This window comes from Passer domesticus, chromosome 8, assembly GCF_036417665.1.
Source record: "Passer domesticus isolate bPasDom1 chromosome 8, bPasDom1.hap1, whole genome shotgun sequence".
In the NCBI taxonomy this organism is placed as follows: Eukaryota; Metazoa; Chordata; class Aves; order Passeriformes; family Passeridae; genus Passer; species Passer domesticus.
Genome location: NC_087481.1, coordinates 47,534,666 through 47,553,119, shown reverse-complemented (window position 1 = coordinate 47,553,119; position 18,454 = coordinate 47,534,666). Strand labels below are relative to the sequence as shown.

At 41.4% G+C, this 18,454-nt stretch overlaps 1 protein-coding gene across 2 annotated transcripts in view; it reads right to left on the bottom strand.

The window, feature by feature from the left end:
• Window positions 1-18,454, bottom strand: part of SORCS3 (sortilin related VPS10 domain containing receptor 3) — a 275,567-nt gene that overhangs the window by 28,441 nt on the left and 228,672 nt on the right. For both annotated transcript variants that reach the window (XM_064431239.1, XM_064431241.1), the window contains exons 15-18: window positions 8,541-8,658; window positions 6,895-7,028; window positions 2,888-3,001; window positions 1,258-1,429 (exon numbers count right to left, since the gene is read on the bottom strand). In XM_064431239.1, the coding sequence (XP_064287309.1) occupies window positions 1,258-1,429; window positions 2,888-3,001; window positions 6,895-7,028; window positions 8,541-8,658 (538 nt within the window). The remainder of the gene's footprint in view (window positions 1-1,257; window positions 1,430-2,887; window positions 3,002-6,894; window positions 7,029-8,540; window positions 8,659-18,454) is intronic.

The following is an 18,454-nucleotide window of genomic DNA, read 5'->3' as shown; positions in this document are numbered from 1 at the left end:
TTTTCTTTTCTTCTTGAAATTCTATTACTTTCAGAAACAAACTCAACACAAAACTTTCTGTGGAATAAGCTGTTCACCTACAGAGACATGTTCCAAAGATTCTCTTCCCTTAAGAAAAAAAGGTTGTTTCAATGAAATGTTTTTCTAACCACCATTATTTTTCAACAACAGACATAAGAGTGAACACCCTCACATATTTATTCAGCTGCCTCTTCAATCTCTAAATCCTTGCAAAGATTCCACTCTTCAGCTACCTTGACTGCTGCGTTATTCCCCATCTGTTTATCATTCTTCATATGCAGCAGTTCCGCTTGAGCTCCTTAATAAATTACTAGTTGATTCCTAATTTTTAGATTATATCTGTTCTTTTCTGAACTCCCACTCATAGAGTCTACACAAATTGTCTTACCATGTCAAGTCTGCAGAATAGAAAAGAAGCAGCAAGTAGACAAGAAATCCCCCTTGTATAAAAGCAGAGCATGCATGAACCTCTGAGGAAGTAGTAAAGAGGCCCTGTCAGATTAGTGTGGTCCCAGTGAAATACTTAGCTACTACTATAAGGATTTAATTTAGTGTGAGAATGTGTGTGTCTGTGAGTGGTCTACCTCAGCTGTCTCCAAGTACTGCTCCAAAGTAACACACACAGCACAGAAAATGTGACAAAAACCAGCTGTTCTCCAGCACCAACTCAGTCCCTGGCCAGAAGAGCCTCAACATTTTGATGCTTTTGGCAGCAGCATGGCCTGGTGTCACTTTTGCTACTGTTGGCTGTACCAATAACAGATAAGGGCTGGGACTAGAGGTGCTTTGAGGAGAGTCAATTCCTACTGCAAAATAACAATGTCCCTCATTGTTCCCCATGAGTGTGAACATGTTCCCCACTGTTCTTAACCTTTCTCAGAAAAGCTGAAGTTAAGCTTTGCAACCCAGATACAGAATTGTTGATCACAGAAACACCACTTCTGCCTCATAAACTCTATAAACTGCAGTTTACTGGAAGCAGCAATTTGACCATATCTGTCTTTCTTCAGCATTTACATCATCACTGATAGACAAGATAGCCAAACACTTTAGTGTGACCCAATATGACCATCTTGTGTGTGTCACTATAGCCTTCAATTCTCTTAAATCTCAGGACCATTCACCATTTCATGATTTCCTCTTGAATACTATTTTCCTCTCAGAAATCTGGAAAGCAAAGGAAAAGAATGCCAGTCCTGCCACACAGAGAGAAGTTTACTGAGACCACTAACACACCTCCTCCATGAGGATGATGAAGGTGGCATTGTGCCCTTGCTCCATGACCAGCTTCCCATCGGAGGTGAGGATGTGCAATCCCCGAGGTGCTTTTCCAGGGCATTTCTCCATCTTGGCCATGTACTTCTCTCTCAAACCATCAGTGCAGTTGTTAGACACAATCCTGCGGTACCTGGGGAACAGTAACAAAAGGACATTGGGCTCACACAGTGGGCAGAAAAGTTCCTTTGGTTTGTTTTTGTTTTGTCCCTCCACACTAATGCATGTGTTTTTTCAAAGGTTAACTGCCTGCACAATCCCCTCACTGAAAGGAAGACTCAAAGAAACCTAACATTTTATTAAGTAAGAGAAAGCCAAACCAATCACAATTGAACCTTCTCCAGAGATTGTCAGCAGCATCACTGAGAAGAGACACATTGTGGAGGTGAATTACTCTGCCTTACTAAAAGGCAGAGAATTCCTCCAACCCAATGCCTGCAGGATTGCATCCTGCATCCCAGCTTTTTAATTATAACATTTATTAGGTTTTGTCTGCCTCTACTGGGCTAGAGGGCACTTCAAAAAATATGTCAAATGCTTTGCCAAGTTGTCTTAAAATTTTTTGAAGTATGGGTTTTTCTCTTGGCCCTTCTTGGAAGATGTTGGCTAAACAGCATGACACTTGGCTATTCCTGGTGTTGTTGATGGGGGTTAACCCTTACTATTAATTCCATACCAACCCCAACTCTTTTCTTGTTGCTCTCTGTCAAGAAGGCTACCAGCAGTCATACTGGCCAGGGCTCCTGTAATTACATCCCATATTTAAAGCAACTTTTCAGCTGAAAGGGGGTCTCTGAGGTCAAATGCCTCCAGACTCCCAGCAGCCTCACTTCATCCAGCCATCTGCACCAACCAGGCAGGAATAGAGCTGGTTCCTGCCATAGCCATCAAGCAGGCAGGACACACGACCCAGAATGATCCCTGCTAAATTTGCAGGGCCTGCCCTGTCATGGAAGGAACTTAGCAATTTTGGACCAGACAGTGAAACTAAAGTCTCACAGCATTTCCTGCATGATAGTAGAACATTTGCAAAGTGATGCTGCCATAATAAACCAACACTTGCCATCTGCTCTGGGTTAGACCAGGAGAAATCAGCACACGAAGCTTGTCTGAAATGCAAGGCATTGTATGTACAAAGTGAAAATGGCAGAGGAAGAAACATAAAAGAGGCTAAAAATTGCTCATTTGAGCCTTTCTAGAAGCTGATATAAATAGGAGCTGTAAGATAGTAAGAGGTTCAATAAAATACAATGTGAAATACCTCAAACCTGTCTTTTTAAATGTTCAGCTGTCTCTCAGGCAGACCTTTTTGATTTGTGTTTTAATTTTGCAACAAAGGGGAGCTCCAAGTCTAGGCTCCAGGGATCACACATCACTTGATAGCAATGCAATATCTATGTGTCACCTATGTTAATGTGCCTCTCCCTCTCTCTGAGGAACAAGGCAATTTTCCATACAGATGCTGTTGCAAACATCACCTCATAGATAAGACTGAAAAAGAGTATAATGGGATGCAGAGAAAAATAGAACTATCCAGGTTCTCTTGTCTACTGCAGTCACCAGAACCAGACAGATTGCACGACGCCCTTACCCAGTGCTGTTCCAGTAGTTTTGCCCAACGTTGCAATCCTTGGACAGGGAGGAAGGGCTGAACCAGAAGGCTGGGATGCACTGGTTGTTGCTGTGCCTCTCATATCCATAGTCACTGTGGAGAGAAGCCACGAATCCATCACTGTACCCTCCACTACAGTTAGCTCAGAGTTTCAGGTGGTGTCCCCAGGTGTGTATTGGTGGTTCTCTGCTGGTTTGGCACAACATCATGGATTGGGCTCATCCAGAGACAAAGTGCTGGACTAGTTTGAGGGGAAGGAACACAATTCACTGAAGGCATTTGATCCCCACAACAGCACAACTGCCAAACTTGCAGAGCACTGCTGGACTTGTGCTTCATTTGGCATCAAAACATGACAGAGATTCAGAAATAATATTGTACTGTTTGTTTCTATTCCTATTAATCTCTGACCTAAATTTCACTTTTTGGGTTTTTTTGGTTTGTTTTTTGCAGCCTTCATTTTTAGAATGAACCAGGCTAATTCTAAGATCTAATATCACTTTTTCACAACAGTGGCTAGGAATACAAAACACTGGGAGCACTTCCTGAGCAACTAGCCACAGTATGTATATTTATGTATGTTAATGGATTCCCTGGCTAAGCTGTGACTTACCCAAGAGAAAAAAAAAAATAGCTGATGTTTTTCCAACACTAAACTAAAACACAACCAGCTTTGTGGTCTAAGGATTACATGGCATTGTGTCACACAGGGAAGGCAATCCAGGGTATTGATTCTTCCTTGGACCACCAAAGAGTGGAAGTGCACACAACCACATCCAAAACTTCTTTTTACAGCTGCCTTTGTGTGCCAATACAATGATGAAGCAATAGGATTAATCCAAAGCTTTCCATAAGTTTTAATAGGGTCTGGATCAGGTTTCTATGTGTAGCCTTTATTGACAGGCTGGATTAAAGGACAAATGAAAAGAGATTCTGGATTTTTGCCTGCAGCAAGTTAACAAATGCCAACATGCTAAACCTCTGTGAAAACACAGACACTACAGAAGCCACTGTCTTGAAAGCATTCTGTGCCCTTTAGGACACTGAGTTTTATCCTTCCCCTGTTCAGAGCCTGAACTGCCAACAGAAAATCTCTAGGAAGAGCTTTGGTGCAACAAAATTGTGCTATGTCCCCAATGGCCCAGGCTGCTACTGTTCTTTTCTTAGAGGGCAAAAATTCTGTGAGCTACTTTAAATGGTTTGGAGATTCCCTAATGCTCTTTCTCTCAACATTCAATTTAATCATTCTCAGTGGGTCCGACCTGCACAGTCAAAAATGCCTGGCAGGGACTTTGTAATTAAAAATATTCAGAAGGAGCTGTACTTTGCCCCAAAGAAGAAAAGAGCTGCATAAATATTTAATAAAATTAAAGACAACATTGCTGTGTGCCCTCAAGGTTCTGTGCTTGTTCATTAACTTCTGGTAAATGTATATTAAAACCTCACATGCTGCCCACCTTCCCTCTCCTAAGCCCCAGGGTTTGCATAAGTTAAGGAAATAATCAAGTCCAGCTGCTGTGCTGTCTTTCTCAGGAAAGCTATCTTGACAGAGTAAATAAAGAAGCAGGAGGAGGGAAAAGAAAGCTCAGTGAGCACTTTAATACCACTTATGAGATCCTTCTGCCATTCTCTCTGTTAGAGAAAAGCCAGGATTTGCTTCTGGAGATGACTGCAAGGGTTGGCAGGAGTCACCCCTGATCCTGACTCGTAAAGATTTGTTGAACTGGGGCATAATTGTGATTTATGCCCCTGAATTTTAGATCAGCCTCGTATCTAACTGCAGGGAACAGCACTGCAACCATGAGGCAGACAGGGGCAAGGGCACTGTGACCAAATGGGAGGGAGTACAGCCCCCACAGTGTGTGCTGAAGGGCTCCTGCAGTTATTTGTCCTCTCCCCACAGCCCTCAAAGGCAGGTGTCATCACAGCAAGTGGCACAGGGTGCTCCAAGCCCAGAACCAGCTCCAAACCTTCTTACTGAGGAAGCAGAGGGCCCATCTGGCAGGACTTGCTGGTCACTGTACTCACACAGTCCTGGCTGCTGGCCCTTTCCCTGCCACCCACAGGTCCTGCTCAGAGACCTGTGCTGACTGCACAGAGCAGTCAGTTCTTTCAAGAGCTGGCAACTGTGAACCCAGGCAGAAGAGGCTGAGTGGACATTTTTCCTTGAAAGGGAATGAGTTTTTCTTGAAAGAGCACCAAGTGAAAGTAGGAGCTGTCCTTTCATCTGTCCTCTCCACTTTTTAGTGAGCAGAGAAAAGGCATTTGTCAGCATCTCCCCTTCTCATACTGACATCCCAAGGAAGGCAGATGAATCTAGAATATATTCTGGAATAACCTGTATCTTGTAACTGACTAAGTGTCTCATACTTTAGCAGTCACAAATCAGAGCACAAGTTCACCTTTCCTCTCTGAAAAATCACTTTTATCAAGCTCAGTGCCCCACTTCCAGCATTGCCAGCATTTTCCTCAAATGGACCATCTCACACATTCTTCCCGTCAGCCCTGCTGAGTAGCATCAAATTCATCATAGTTTCTTCTGATTCTCCATCACCAGCTATAACAATTTTGCAACTGGAAGCTAGTTAACAATTCTGTTGGCAGTGCAGGGTCTGAAACAAAAGCCAGCTTGTTGTCCTCTAATTGCATTTCCTCTGCAAGACTGACAAGTTTAACAGCAATACCCTCTCATCTTAGGGGGAAAGTTAAGCAAAAATGATACTGGATGCATGCAAGGCAGATACTGCAAGGCAAGAAAGGCATCCTGCAAGTTCCCATCATGAGAACAAAGGCCAAAGATCTCATGAATCAAGATATGGAGTCTCAGAGGTAATCCTGTCATTAGGAACAAATTAAATACCCATCCAGATCAGATGGAAATCTCTGTTCTATATCCCCAACTCTCTCTTAAAGACAAACTACTACAATATTCAAGGTCAATATTTCTGGTCAATATTTTTCTTAATTTTTCTGCATTTCACTATGTCCATGCTCTAAAAGAGAACTGTAAGCCTAAGTCCAAATCCTAAGTACAGATCTCATGCCTCACACCTCTTCAGAAAGCATTTGAAGGTAGGTGAAGCATTCAGGAATAACACCAATACAGAGTCAGACACTGATCCTGAACTACCTACTATAAAGTTTAAAATTTTTTCCCAGCTGATCAGCTTTCAGGGTATTTTGAATTCCATTTAAATGACATTCTGATAATTTAAGCTCAAACATCACAGGCATTGACAGTCTTAAATCTTAGAAATATTGCCTATCACAGGTGCCTTGTAGGAATTCCTTGGGCAGAGATCCTGACATGCATTTTTCCATCTCCTATCTCTGATTGTCAAGCAATAGCAAGCAGTGTCTCATTTTTCCCCTGATTTATTTTTAAGCTGCTTTCAAAGTGACCTTAAAGCAATTCGAAAATTATGGTCCCATTAAGTTAGAAACACCAATATTTATGCAAAACAAGTACTTATATCTGACAAGGGTGGGCTGTACAGTCATGTCACAGAAGCCCTTTCAGAAATTTCTCAATAAAACATTGTTAAGAAGCAATAAACTGTTCCCAGCTATTCAAAGGAATAATGATAAAAATGTGCATGTTTTGCTGGCTTGCCCCCTAGGAAGTCAATGACCTTGGGAGAGAAATACCCTCCCTCTTCTGAAAGGAATATATTTTGGACCAGAGAAGTCCTGGCTGTCACTATTCTGAAATGACAGACATAAAATGTCCATCAGTACTTGCAATTATTTTGCTTTTGAATTCCATGGAGATGAACAAATTTTCTCATGGAGATGAACAAATATTTCCTGCAGAAGAAGGGGAAGCCTCCTTCACTCAGCAGGTTTGGGGTCACATTTCTGCTATACGGTATGATCACAGCTATAAAGCTGCATTAGACCCAGTTCCTCTGCAAGGTTTTCTGTCTGGGTACTATTTCAGAACAAAAACACAGCCCCTGCATAAGTCCCCAGAGTCACATACTCACCATTCAAAGTCTCCTTGGCCACAGACACACGGTTCAGACACCACAGTCTGGGAATAGTCCCGACCTAGGGAACACTGGGCTCCAGGCTTGCGTTTTTTATAGATCTTCCTCTCCCCCATAACACAAGGCTCCCCCTTCATTGGCCAAAAAACAAGAGGAGAAACACAGTTGTAGTGGCAGCTGGGTCTTAAATGGAGCACGTTTTCAAAAAAAGACACAAAAGGCAATGAAAACGAGCATTTATCTCTGAGAGGGTGGCGCGTTAGAGCCCTGCTCTTTTGTGGCTTTGCAAAATCAAAAGTCTCCTTGGGAAGACTCATGAGCACAGAGTGCCCAGCGTTGAGTTGGGATGCCAGTGACAATGTGCCCGAAATGCCTGGATGCCCAAGCCATCTCACCCACTTATTTCACCTTTCAGAAGGCATCCACCAATATCTAGTCCTATGAATTATCCTGAAAAGACAATGTGGGAGTAGGCCAGGGTTTCTTCCATATGTCAGATAAAGTCTACTGCAGAAACAAGTGCCCAGGCCTGAATCCCAGGGCAGGGAAAAAAACCCAGGTGTGGAACACAAAGCTCAACTCCCTTGCTCTTTTTGTGACAGAGCTGGCTTTGTTATAGACAATTTTGATGTGTGTTTCAGTGGGCTTTTTGAATGCAAAGGTTTCCAAGAGCACTAGCCAGAGGAGCTAATCCAAAACAAAATTTGATATCTATGTGAGTTGCTAAAACCAGAATTTTCTATTTTGCAGAAATAATTTGTCTGCAAAAAGGTAAGAAAAAAATACCTAAAAAAAATACTTATCTTCCCTATTAACAGTGATTCCCAAGATTGCTGCATGGTTACACATATGTCTTCCCTTTTCTTTCATTTAATTTTTTTTTAATTTATTCAATTCTACTACTTCAATTATCCTTGCCAAATTAATGTTCATTTCTCATTCATGGATTTCATTCAGGAATGTCATAGTGCCAATGGTTCTGGCTCTAGCTATGTTACCCTGCAGGGTGTGGAACATCATACTGGTAGCCAGTAACCCATAAGTAATCTGCAGAGGTTATTGACCTCTCAGTTATAGTTGCTTCAGGACCTAAATATGTCCAGCATGAGAATAAGCCAGTTTATGAAAAACAAAGCATGTATCCTTGAGTAGAATAAAATAATGTGGTTTCCTCTGGTGTCCTTTATTCAAGAGCTTTTCAGATTCAAGGGTTTTACAGATATTCAAGAGTTTTACAGATACCTGCAGGACCTGCAGGATGAATAAATGTTTTTATTTTCATTTTTGAGTAGGGGAAATAAGAGGCAAACTGAAACAAAATTATTTTCATGAGTCAGTGACAGAGCTACAAAGAATTCAGTGTCATCTACAATTCAATCATAAGGTGTAGTTTCACACTGCCCTAAGCATTGAGGCCAAAAAAGATCCAGCTGGTGCAATGGATTATATTTCTAAAAATAGAAGGTAATCTCCTGAACTTGTCCATAGATGCCTGGACCCATGTTTATTCATGCACATTCTTCAAGGGATGCAAAAAAAAAATCCATATGCTTTGCTGTAAAGAACAATTGCATTCCCTGCTCTGGCAACTCAGAGCAGGGGAAAAGAAACCCCCACCAAAGCCTCCCTGAGAGTGGGGATACCTGATTGTGCAGATGCCAGGTCTGGTAGTCATCCTTGGTACACCTGCGGCTGAAGAGAGACTTGTAATCCACCTTGACCAGCTGCCACTCAGAACGGAGGCTGAAGTGCCCAAAAACTCTGAGCATGGGAGACAAAAGAAAAGAGAGTCAGCCAGACTCATACTTCCATTCAGCAAATAACATCTCATTAATCTCAGCTGCAGAAACCAATACAGTCTTGAAGCTTAATGCCAGAAAATGGTATTCAGTCATGAAAAATATTTTCCGATTCTTACAACATCCCAGGAGTGTTTAGCCTTTTCCTGACACTTGTACACAGCCAGTGTAGGAAGGTCTTCCCTTGACCCTAGCATCCACCAAAATGGAACCCAAGTCTAATCACCTTTATTGCAGTGTTAGAGGGCAGTAAATGTTACTTTTTCATTATTCCAAGTCTTTTACTAATGTACATTTTTACCCAAACTACTTACATGAATAAAATTTTTGTTCTAATTATTCCAGACTAACAAAGAAAGAGGGAAAAAGACAAGATTTACAAATCTTCCTGTGAAATCAAAAGATAAGCAGAAAACAGGACTTCCCCACTCTGTAATTCAGATCCTGTTGTGTCCCCAGTGTGCTGCCATTATTTATGCTAGCTGATTTTGGTTTACACTGTAATCATACTGAATTGTTGGCTTTGCTCTCCACTCACTCCTTCTCGAGTCTGCACCAAAATTGCTCTGCATTGTGCTGTTCTCCATGAAACAACAACCAGCCAGGAATCAATCATGCTGTCCCCTGAAGACCTGTCTCAGCTCATGGGGATCAGGGAGACAGTGGTGGGTGGGCAATATCTGAGAGTATGAAGTGGTAGGTTTGCTGTGGACACCTGTCTATATCCAAGTTCTCCCTCACAGAGAAGCTCCACTAATCTGACAAGCAGGAAGGGAATTATACAAGAAGAACCTGTGTGCTATCATGAACAAGTGGCTCAGGTTAGGAGTGAGCAAGTGGGGAAGGACTTGTCTGGTAGAATGAATTTTTCAGGTAGATTGTTGCTGGCTGTCCAGAACCATACTTAGTGTAGCTCTAATTGCAGGGTAACAATGACAGGAAACACCACAGCATTCAGGCCATGCTGCAGGAGAAGCTGCAATCCCTGTTCCTCCACACAGAAGGCACACCCTGGACCAAGATAAACCCACTGAAACCAAAGCAGTATGGGGTGCAGAGCACTGGGAGCAGGAGGGAGAAGGGAAGGAGCATGGTGGGGGATGCAGAAAGCCTCCAAAACTGTACTCAGTAGGAATTCTAATGAAGTTCCCCTCCCCACTTTTCCTTGGCACTAGGTATGTCCCATCAGCTGTTACATTACAACTGCTTTCAGCACATACAACCTTGTTTGTGCTGCATGACTGAAACACCAGGCCCTGCAAAACAGCAATGCAGCAGGCAGAAATAATTTAGTCTAGCAGATTTACACCAGTATAGGATTTGGTGCTTATTACATGGAAAATACAGCAAAAAGAAAGAGAGAACATGACCAAAGAGAAACACTGGCATAAACCCAGAAGAGGACAGGGCTGGAGAAATCCAATGCTTTGCAAATCAATGCATCTAAAATGAAAATCTTGCTCCTCATATTGTTCTTTACCTAACTGTCCATCAGGAGAGCAAAAGATTTCTTTGTGGTTTGCAAAAATCACCAGAATTACTTGATTTTAAAATCTATTTTTAAAAGCTTTTAAACAATTCCTTCGGACATGGAAATTCTTCCATGATAATTAATGAAAAAAACCCAAGGTTTTCTTAAAGGAAGGCAATATATTAGCATTCCAAAAGCACAGAACATCAGATACTCTTTAATTAAATTATTTCAAAGAAGATCTTTGTGTATAATTGCTATAATTTAGATGGAAAGAATACTACACTAAATGGAATTAGAGGAGTGTTAACAGAGAGAGGTTTCCCTCTTCACTGCAGGGTCAGCTGATTCTTGAAGTAGTAACTTCTCTACTCCACCCTCCCATTACTAATGTAAAGCTCGTTTAGGCTAATCAATCACTGTGGAAGAGACTTCTGAGATAAGAGCAGCAGAGAAGTCACCAAGCACCTGCACCCTGTGAGCACTGCTCACCAGTTCCAAATGCCACCTACAGCATTGGCCAACACCATGAACATTGTGTGACAGCTCAGGATGACTTTGTTGTGCATTTGAAAGTTCTATCAGTTTCTATAAGCAAATACAAGGAATGGAAGAGAGTGCTATGTGATCTGTGGTGTTCAAGGTTCTATCACGTAGTTTTCCTTGGGAAGTGATGAAAGTCTTCATTGTTTGTGATGATTAAAAAGAACAAAACAAACAATGACAGGGCACAAACCCTGACTGAACAAAACCTGCAGCTGAGCTCTACTTTCTCAGTTTTATGAATGACATCACTGGATGTTTTTCCATAGTGGTCAAGGTGCATGCACATGACCTCTCCCACCATATTTGTTTTGAGGTGGCCAGGACCAATAGAGTCTTGGGCAGACAGCAAAGAGCTACAACATTTTAAAACTCATAGTGTACAGCTATCAATAAGTGCTTGGCACTAAATGCTCCAGTTCCTACATATTGGTTTCTATATCAAGAGCAAAGAAACTAAACAACTTCCAAGGAAAGAGATGCAAAAAGAGATTGGTGGGGCCTTATTTTTCCCTACTCAACTGGTGAGTCCTCACATCGCTCTGAAGATCATTAAACTTATCTGATTGCCATGTACCTTCATTTCCCATTTACTTTGGTCACTAAATAAGGGAGATCGATTTTTTTTTTTTAATAAACATAGCTAAACTATCAAGATAATACAGGGAGAAAGGAAATGAGGTACTATCAATTTTACCTCAATAACTTTGCCTACCATGATATAACTGAAAGCTCTTAATGGCTTGTTGCAAGCATAGAGAACAAGAGAACTGGGTTTTCAAGGTCCAGCTTTGAGAAGCCAACAAAGAAGGTATATTTTGATTCTTCCATATAAGCAGTCTGATGTGGAAGTCCTTGAGAAGAAATAAATAAAATAAAAATACAAAGAGCCCAGATGGTATTTAGATGGAGTCGGTTTTCTGACTAAGCTCAATTTAACAAAGGTTCTCCAACCTAAGACATAGAATGGTAATTTAGTGGCTTTAGACTGCATAGATTCTGTTCTATCCCTCTGAGTAAGCAGTTACAACTCCACATAAAATCTTAGCTAATAGGACAGCATCTTCTCAATTGGCTCTATGCATAGCTGACAGTGAAATCATTGTTAAGAAAACAGAAAATGCTTCCCAATCCTTTCCTTGGAGAGACAAGGCAAGGCTTTTATTGCCAGGCCTGGATGTCATTAATTTGCAGAAAACTATTAGAAACATGGAAATCAATTCTGAAATGCTTACAGTTTCATGATGGAGTCATTTTAGAAATGATCATTGGTAATGCTGCTGTAATTATATCTTTCATTAATTTTTTAAATACACAGTAACTTACAAATGCAGTGTACACTGCCTGGATAACCTTGTACAGGAGTTCTTTAAAAGGCTTTTTACATTTATACAATGCTCTCTTCTCAAATTGCATTGCTTTTGCCTCATCATTCCTTATATTGTTGATAGCTGTGCTTTTTATGTAATTCAATACTGCTCATTCCTGCCAGGTCAACAGAATGAATTGAGGGTCACAAGATAACAACTCACCTGTCTCTGGCCCATAGATTCAATCCCTGTCCCTGCTCATGGTATGAGAAACAGATTCAAGTAACAGCTCCCACAGGAAAGGCATCAGCTGTATCCATGTGGATCTATCCCTGCTGGCAGTTTCAGATGAGCTGCCCAGCCAGGCCAGGTATTAAAATGTAAATGCTCATGCCTAAATCAAGTCTTCTGTCATTTCTGAAGAAGACTGGTAGGGCATCATATGGAGCAAGCAAGCACTGAAGCTGCCTGCACTTGGCTGGTCTGGCCTGGATTAAGATGGAAGATTTTCCCTTCAGCAGCCCTCCCAGCTCCTCTGTGAGCAACACCTGCTGATCTTGGATGTGCCCAGCACTGAGACAGAGGACTGGAGATGCCAGAGGAGGAAGAAGCTGATAAGGTAATCTTCACTACACCTAACACCAAAAGTACCTTCCTTTCTGAAGCAGTTTTCCTTCACTAGACATCAACAAGGTAAAAGACTTGGGTGGTTTTTGTTGCTTATCTCAATGTACTTTAGGGACCTCTGAAGCCAGATTTTAACAAGATTAGGCCCCACAGAATAGACTGTAAACATTTTTAATAACTAAAAATAAAATAAAAGCAAAAGGATATAATATATTTAGTAGATAGCATCTTTTGAGATGAACTACACAAGCAGATGGATGGATCAACAGAAAAGTAAGGGCAGAACTACGGTAAGAGAGCCAAACATATACTTTAATTTATAATACTGAGAGAAAATCTAATTGCAGTGTCATCATAAATAGGCTGTTTCATTTAGAAAAGCCTGAAACCAACCTTGATTTTTATTTCCTTTTATTGTAAAAGAAAATGCTTGCAGAGGAAGTGTCTTAGCAAGCAAAATTCCCAAATAGTAAAATCACCCAAATTAGTGAATACTTCACCTGGTCTAAATCTGTGCTTTTGTTTTGAGAATGTAGAAAGGAAGAAAGTCAAGTAAGATCACTATCTGATTTCAGTTAAAATCCCTCTTTATTTACATCTGTGCATCTAAGTGCCAGAAGTAGATATTTAATGGGCAGAAGTGCTATGAAGCACAATCTGGAAGAATCACCTCCTGGCAGGAAACAATGTTGATATGGATTTTGGTTTGTTTTTCGGTTGGGTTGTTTTGTTTGTTTGTTTGGGTTTTTTTTTGTTTTTGTGAACGTTTGTTTTGTTTTGGTTTGATTTTTTTTAAATTTTTCCAGTCCCTGGAGAGGAAGATCTTCTCTCACTGAAACCAGAGGCAATCCCAGATCTGGAGCCGTGAGTAGGAAATTCACCACAACTGAAGGTGCTCATTCTCATTCCGATGTGCAGCAGAGGAGCACATGTTGCTACTGCTGCAATCTTAACAGATATCATCTCACTCATAATTGCCTTGATTCCTTTGGGATTTTTTTCCCCATAAGCCAGGCTACCCTGGTCCCCCATTTCCTGGGAAATGGTGAGCCTATGCTAGAGTTGCTGGCTCAGTGAACACTTACAGAATGCCTTGGTACATAGATGTACCTCCTCAACTTGTTGCTATTTTATAGCTTTTGAGTCAATGAAAGAAAATGCTGACAATTTCACACAAAGAGGGTCTGTTATGAAATCTGGATCTGAATCCATCTCTGTGTAAGGAAGTAGCACTGAAGTGAGACAAACTCCTGTGTGCAGGCTGAGCTGACTGGGCCAAAACCACACAAGCAGCAATGAACAGTTGCAAGTTGTGCTGGTGGAACCAGATTTTATGAATAGATGAACTATCTCTCCATGAATTAAACATAAATCATGACTTTAGAGAAAACCAAATGGGCTGTTAATCTCCCATTTTTTTAAATTAGGATTTAGATGGAATTAGCATTAAAGGAGGTCACTAGTTACAAGGAAATTGGATAGAAAGGGACTGAGTCAAGGAAGTAGAACTTAATTGAACACACAAATCAGCAATTAGGGAGAACAGGAGAGGGAGAGTTAAATTGTCTCATGCCTGGCAAGATGATGCAGGGAATAAGAGACTGGAAACAAAGGAAACATAAAAAATGAAAGATGACACTGGAAGCACAGGCAATTGCCAACAAAAAACATTGTCTAATTTTTTTCCTAAACAATAAATATGGTTTCTAAGAGCCTCTTTGGAGCTTTTAATCCAATTGGTTTTGGCTGACCTGTCAACTAGGAACAGTAGCCTGAGGGCAATGGGTGATGACTCAGGGCTGCTGGATGTCTGTCTGTGGACCAAAATAAAGTAAGAAAACCAGCTGCTTTTTTTTTTTCTAGAAAGAAGAGGTGCATTTTCTTCCAAATAAAAAACACCATCCATTTGGATCCAGATTTTCAGTTGGTGAAAATTAACTTAATTTAGACCATCTAAATGGACCCTCTCAGGTATAAGGTGATGCTATTCAGAAGGAGAAAAAACAACAGCAGTGAAACTATCAAGAATGTACCAACACCAGACAGCAGCATGCATCAGGACAAATTTGTACAAGAAAATCTTGGTCTGTATTCTATTTCCCAAAGAGAAGGGTTGCACAAGAATTTCACAGAATTTCTCCTGCAGATTAAATCTGAGGGATGTGGTTCATTTCCACTGAAACTGATTGTCATGACATGAAGGTTGCCCACAAGAAAGAAATTCAAAGTATTAGCCATGAGCAATCCATATTGAACTGGTCATGGAAAGCTGCACCACTGCCAGATTTCAGGTCGGGAGAGAGAGGAGATGGGGCAGGCAAAGAGTTTCTGTGAATTACATACCAAAATCAAAACCTTGCAATAAAAATCCTACAGTACAACCATGGCAGATCATTTCCCTCCGCTTTGGAAAACACTTCTGGTATTATTCATCAGTTCAATGGGCACTTCCTTTATAGTGCTAGCAGAAGAGGAAAACCACTGCAAATGACATGGTACAGCATGATCTTTCAGTTAGCAAGTAATGCCAAGTGCAATTAGTATGTAATCTGCAGAATGTGTAATTACAAAGCAGCCCTGCAGTTTGGACTCAATTTCCCCTTTAGCTGCACAAACCCTGCATAAGGCAATGGGGGAGACAGGGATTTTTGTTATTATTTTTTCAGATAGGAAGTGCTATCCAAATAAGAACTTCCTGAATGACAAACCAAACCTTTTGAAATTTGGTCTCTAAAAAATTTATTACCAATGTTCTCAAACCACTTTACATGACAATTGCTTCAAAAGAAATCCCAGCAACATGAAAGAGAGTACGAGACACCTAGGAAGGGGGATGGGAAAGCATATTAATTTTTAATGCTGTTTTTCAGGAGAGTTCTTTCTCTTCGAAGCACTCATGCAAGACAACCAGTTTCTGACAGCTTTGAAACCTGAAGATGCTGCCACTCTTTTCTAGAAAAGATACTGGCAGGTATCAGCAAACTGTTTCATCCCCTCATGGGTCTGGTCTCAGCAGAGGCAGGTGCTGCTGCTTTGCCAGAAGCCAGATAACATAACACATCCAGTCATTTCAATCTTTCATCCTATGAATCAGCAGGTTTCCAACCAGAAATGTCCAACACAAATGTGGAAGCCATTCCTTAGAATATGTAAGCTCCAAATGCATGTGACAGGTGAAGCACAGTGATGAGCTTTGCCTGGATATCAAAGAAGAAGGCTCAGAAGAGGAAGTTCTGGAGAGCTGCTTTCCAACACTCATTCAGTTCAGTGATCAAAAATCTGTCAGAGTGAACTCTGCAGCCAACCCAACACTGAGCCTACAAGCTCCTAGAAAAGCTGGTGTGCTGTGCCACCCCTTTCCTTGAGCAGGGTTAGGGAGAGATTAAGCTGGGAAGGTGCTAAGGCAATGTAGTTTCTCAGTCCCCTGAGGGTTGGTGTGATCAGAGCACCAGAATATTTCACATCTTGCTCTCACAAAAAGGTGAAAGACTCATGAATGTCTGGGTGCACAGCATCCTGCCCCTTCCTGGGCACCCTCCATCAGGCCTGGGTGCTTCATACAGCCCAGCCCACCTGCAGGCAGGAGGACAGCACAGGACCAAGATCCATCTGTCCTTACTCAGCACCACAGGCAACAAAGCAAATTCTCTTGATGAGAATATCTGGATTGTATTGCCATCAGGCAAATACAACTGCAAAACTTGCCGTTTTATCTAGGGAAAAGAAATCAACTATCAGCCAGTATATGCATTCTGGCTCCTTCTGCAAGGGCTTCTTTCTTTTATTCACTTCAGCAAATTCCAGTCTCAAGTGAACACACCTCCTCCCTGCATATGCTCACCTCTCCATCCCCCTTGTCTGAGCATTATAGACATGACTGAGCATCTCCCTCTCCCAAAGAAATGGGAAGAGCCTGCACAGTGGGATACCCATGTGGGACTCTGGAGACCTGCATTACTGCCAAGCTCTCCCAATGACAGCCTGCTGAGTGCCTGTCCTTTGTTCTCCCTCAACTTCCCTACTGGCAAAATACAACTGATGGTGTTGACTATTTTAGCATACTATTTGATCTAGTGTCCATAAATAGCACTTGACTCCAGTGACAGTAATGTTTGCCCCAGAAAGTCAAAGATGGACAATACGTGCCACAGAGCACGATGCCTTCTCTGTGTGTTATGGCTTCTGCCAGGAATCTTCCAAGTACATGGTGCAACTGCTGGGAACTGGTCTTGGGTCACAGACATCCTTTTCCTAAAGGCAAATAAATCACATGGGGCTGTCTGAGAAAGATTACTCTAAGCAGATGTTCTCATCACCTGATTTGTCTTTCAGGTGCCACAGAAAGACCTCAGCTCACTCTGCAAGTATTAACAGCACAATCAATATTGTGCTTCTTGTGGACTGTTTAGGTGAATTCATGCAGAGATCTAAAGGCTAAAAAACAGACTACTCCTTTAGCAGAGAGGGAGATGGGAGGAGGAAGTGACACTGATTAATCTTGGGGTCGTTAATAATGTTTTTAAGTCTTGAAAACAAAGATAATGATATGGGTAATCAACTCTCTTACTCCAGGGTATAAACTGATCATCTGCTGGGATAAAATGGGAATTCCTATAACACACATTTTCTTGTCCATTGTAAAGTCACTTGATGCCATTAGCAGATTGATCACTTTCTCACAAAGTCCAAGCTATTCATTACTTCCAGAAGGTTTTGAAATTAGATCAGATGATACAGGAATGCAGCTCACTATGGCAAATGCCAATATCCTCTCAATCATTTTGGTTTCCTTACTTAATAATTGTACTTGGAATTATTGTTCTCAGATCAAGTTCCAAATTTTACTTTTTTTTTTTTCCTGTGTGCAGTCATTATTTTAAAAGATTCACTTTAATTTCATGGATTCTATTATGAAGAGTCCTTATATAGGTTTGTGCACTGCAGTCTGCACAGTCCCCTGAGTGAGAGCAGAGAAACTGAACTCACAAGGACACATCAGAGCCTTGCAGGAAAATCCATAGCCAATAACAATGCCAGTTGCACCACAAACAAATATTGCACTGAACAGAAGAAAAAAGGAAAACTGAAAAGTGAGATAAAACCACAGTAGGGACAACAATTAAAACCTAATGGTCTTCTCTAGTATCTAATGGTACCCATGCAATTCGGATAAACCAGGCTTTCCAATCTTCTCTCTGATCTTTAAAAAAGTCCACAGTTCTGGTAGCCCTGAGAGAATGCACAGGCTGGATGGACAGCCTTGTTCCCAGAAGGAGTGAAGGTAAGTAAGGACAAAGTTCAGAATCTTTCAGCACAACAGCTCCCTGTCTCATTTTTGCACTGGAAGCTGCAAGTTGGATTTAGCTTTCTAGAGAACTGGTGAAATCTTTCTTCCAGATTCCTTTATTGCCAAATTTCTGTGTGGCTCAGCAGCAGTCAAAGTTGCAGAAGATCTGTATTTTTTTTCAGACAGTTTCTTCCTCTTTTCTCACAGAGTGAAGTGAAAAGAGGCCAGACTGATGTCAGGAAAGCTTAAAGGCACCTGTAGGCCATGTGAATTGAGGAACACTGACTCTTTTCTTCATGCACGTTGTACAAGAGCCTCAATTCCTTCTAGGAAAAACAACCTCATGGTGTTTTGCCATCCACTCACACTGTCTCTCATTTGCTGATGCTGCTAAGCAGAGGTGCTGTGGAGGGCAAAGCCTGGCACCAGGGGGAGAACACAAGCTCCTCTGACCTCATCCCAGCAAAGGCACTATTTTCTATCACTGCTTTCACCTTAATTTTTCTCAGTACACCCACTC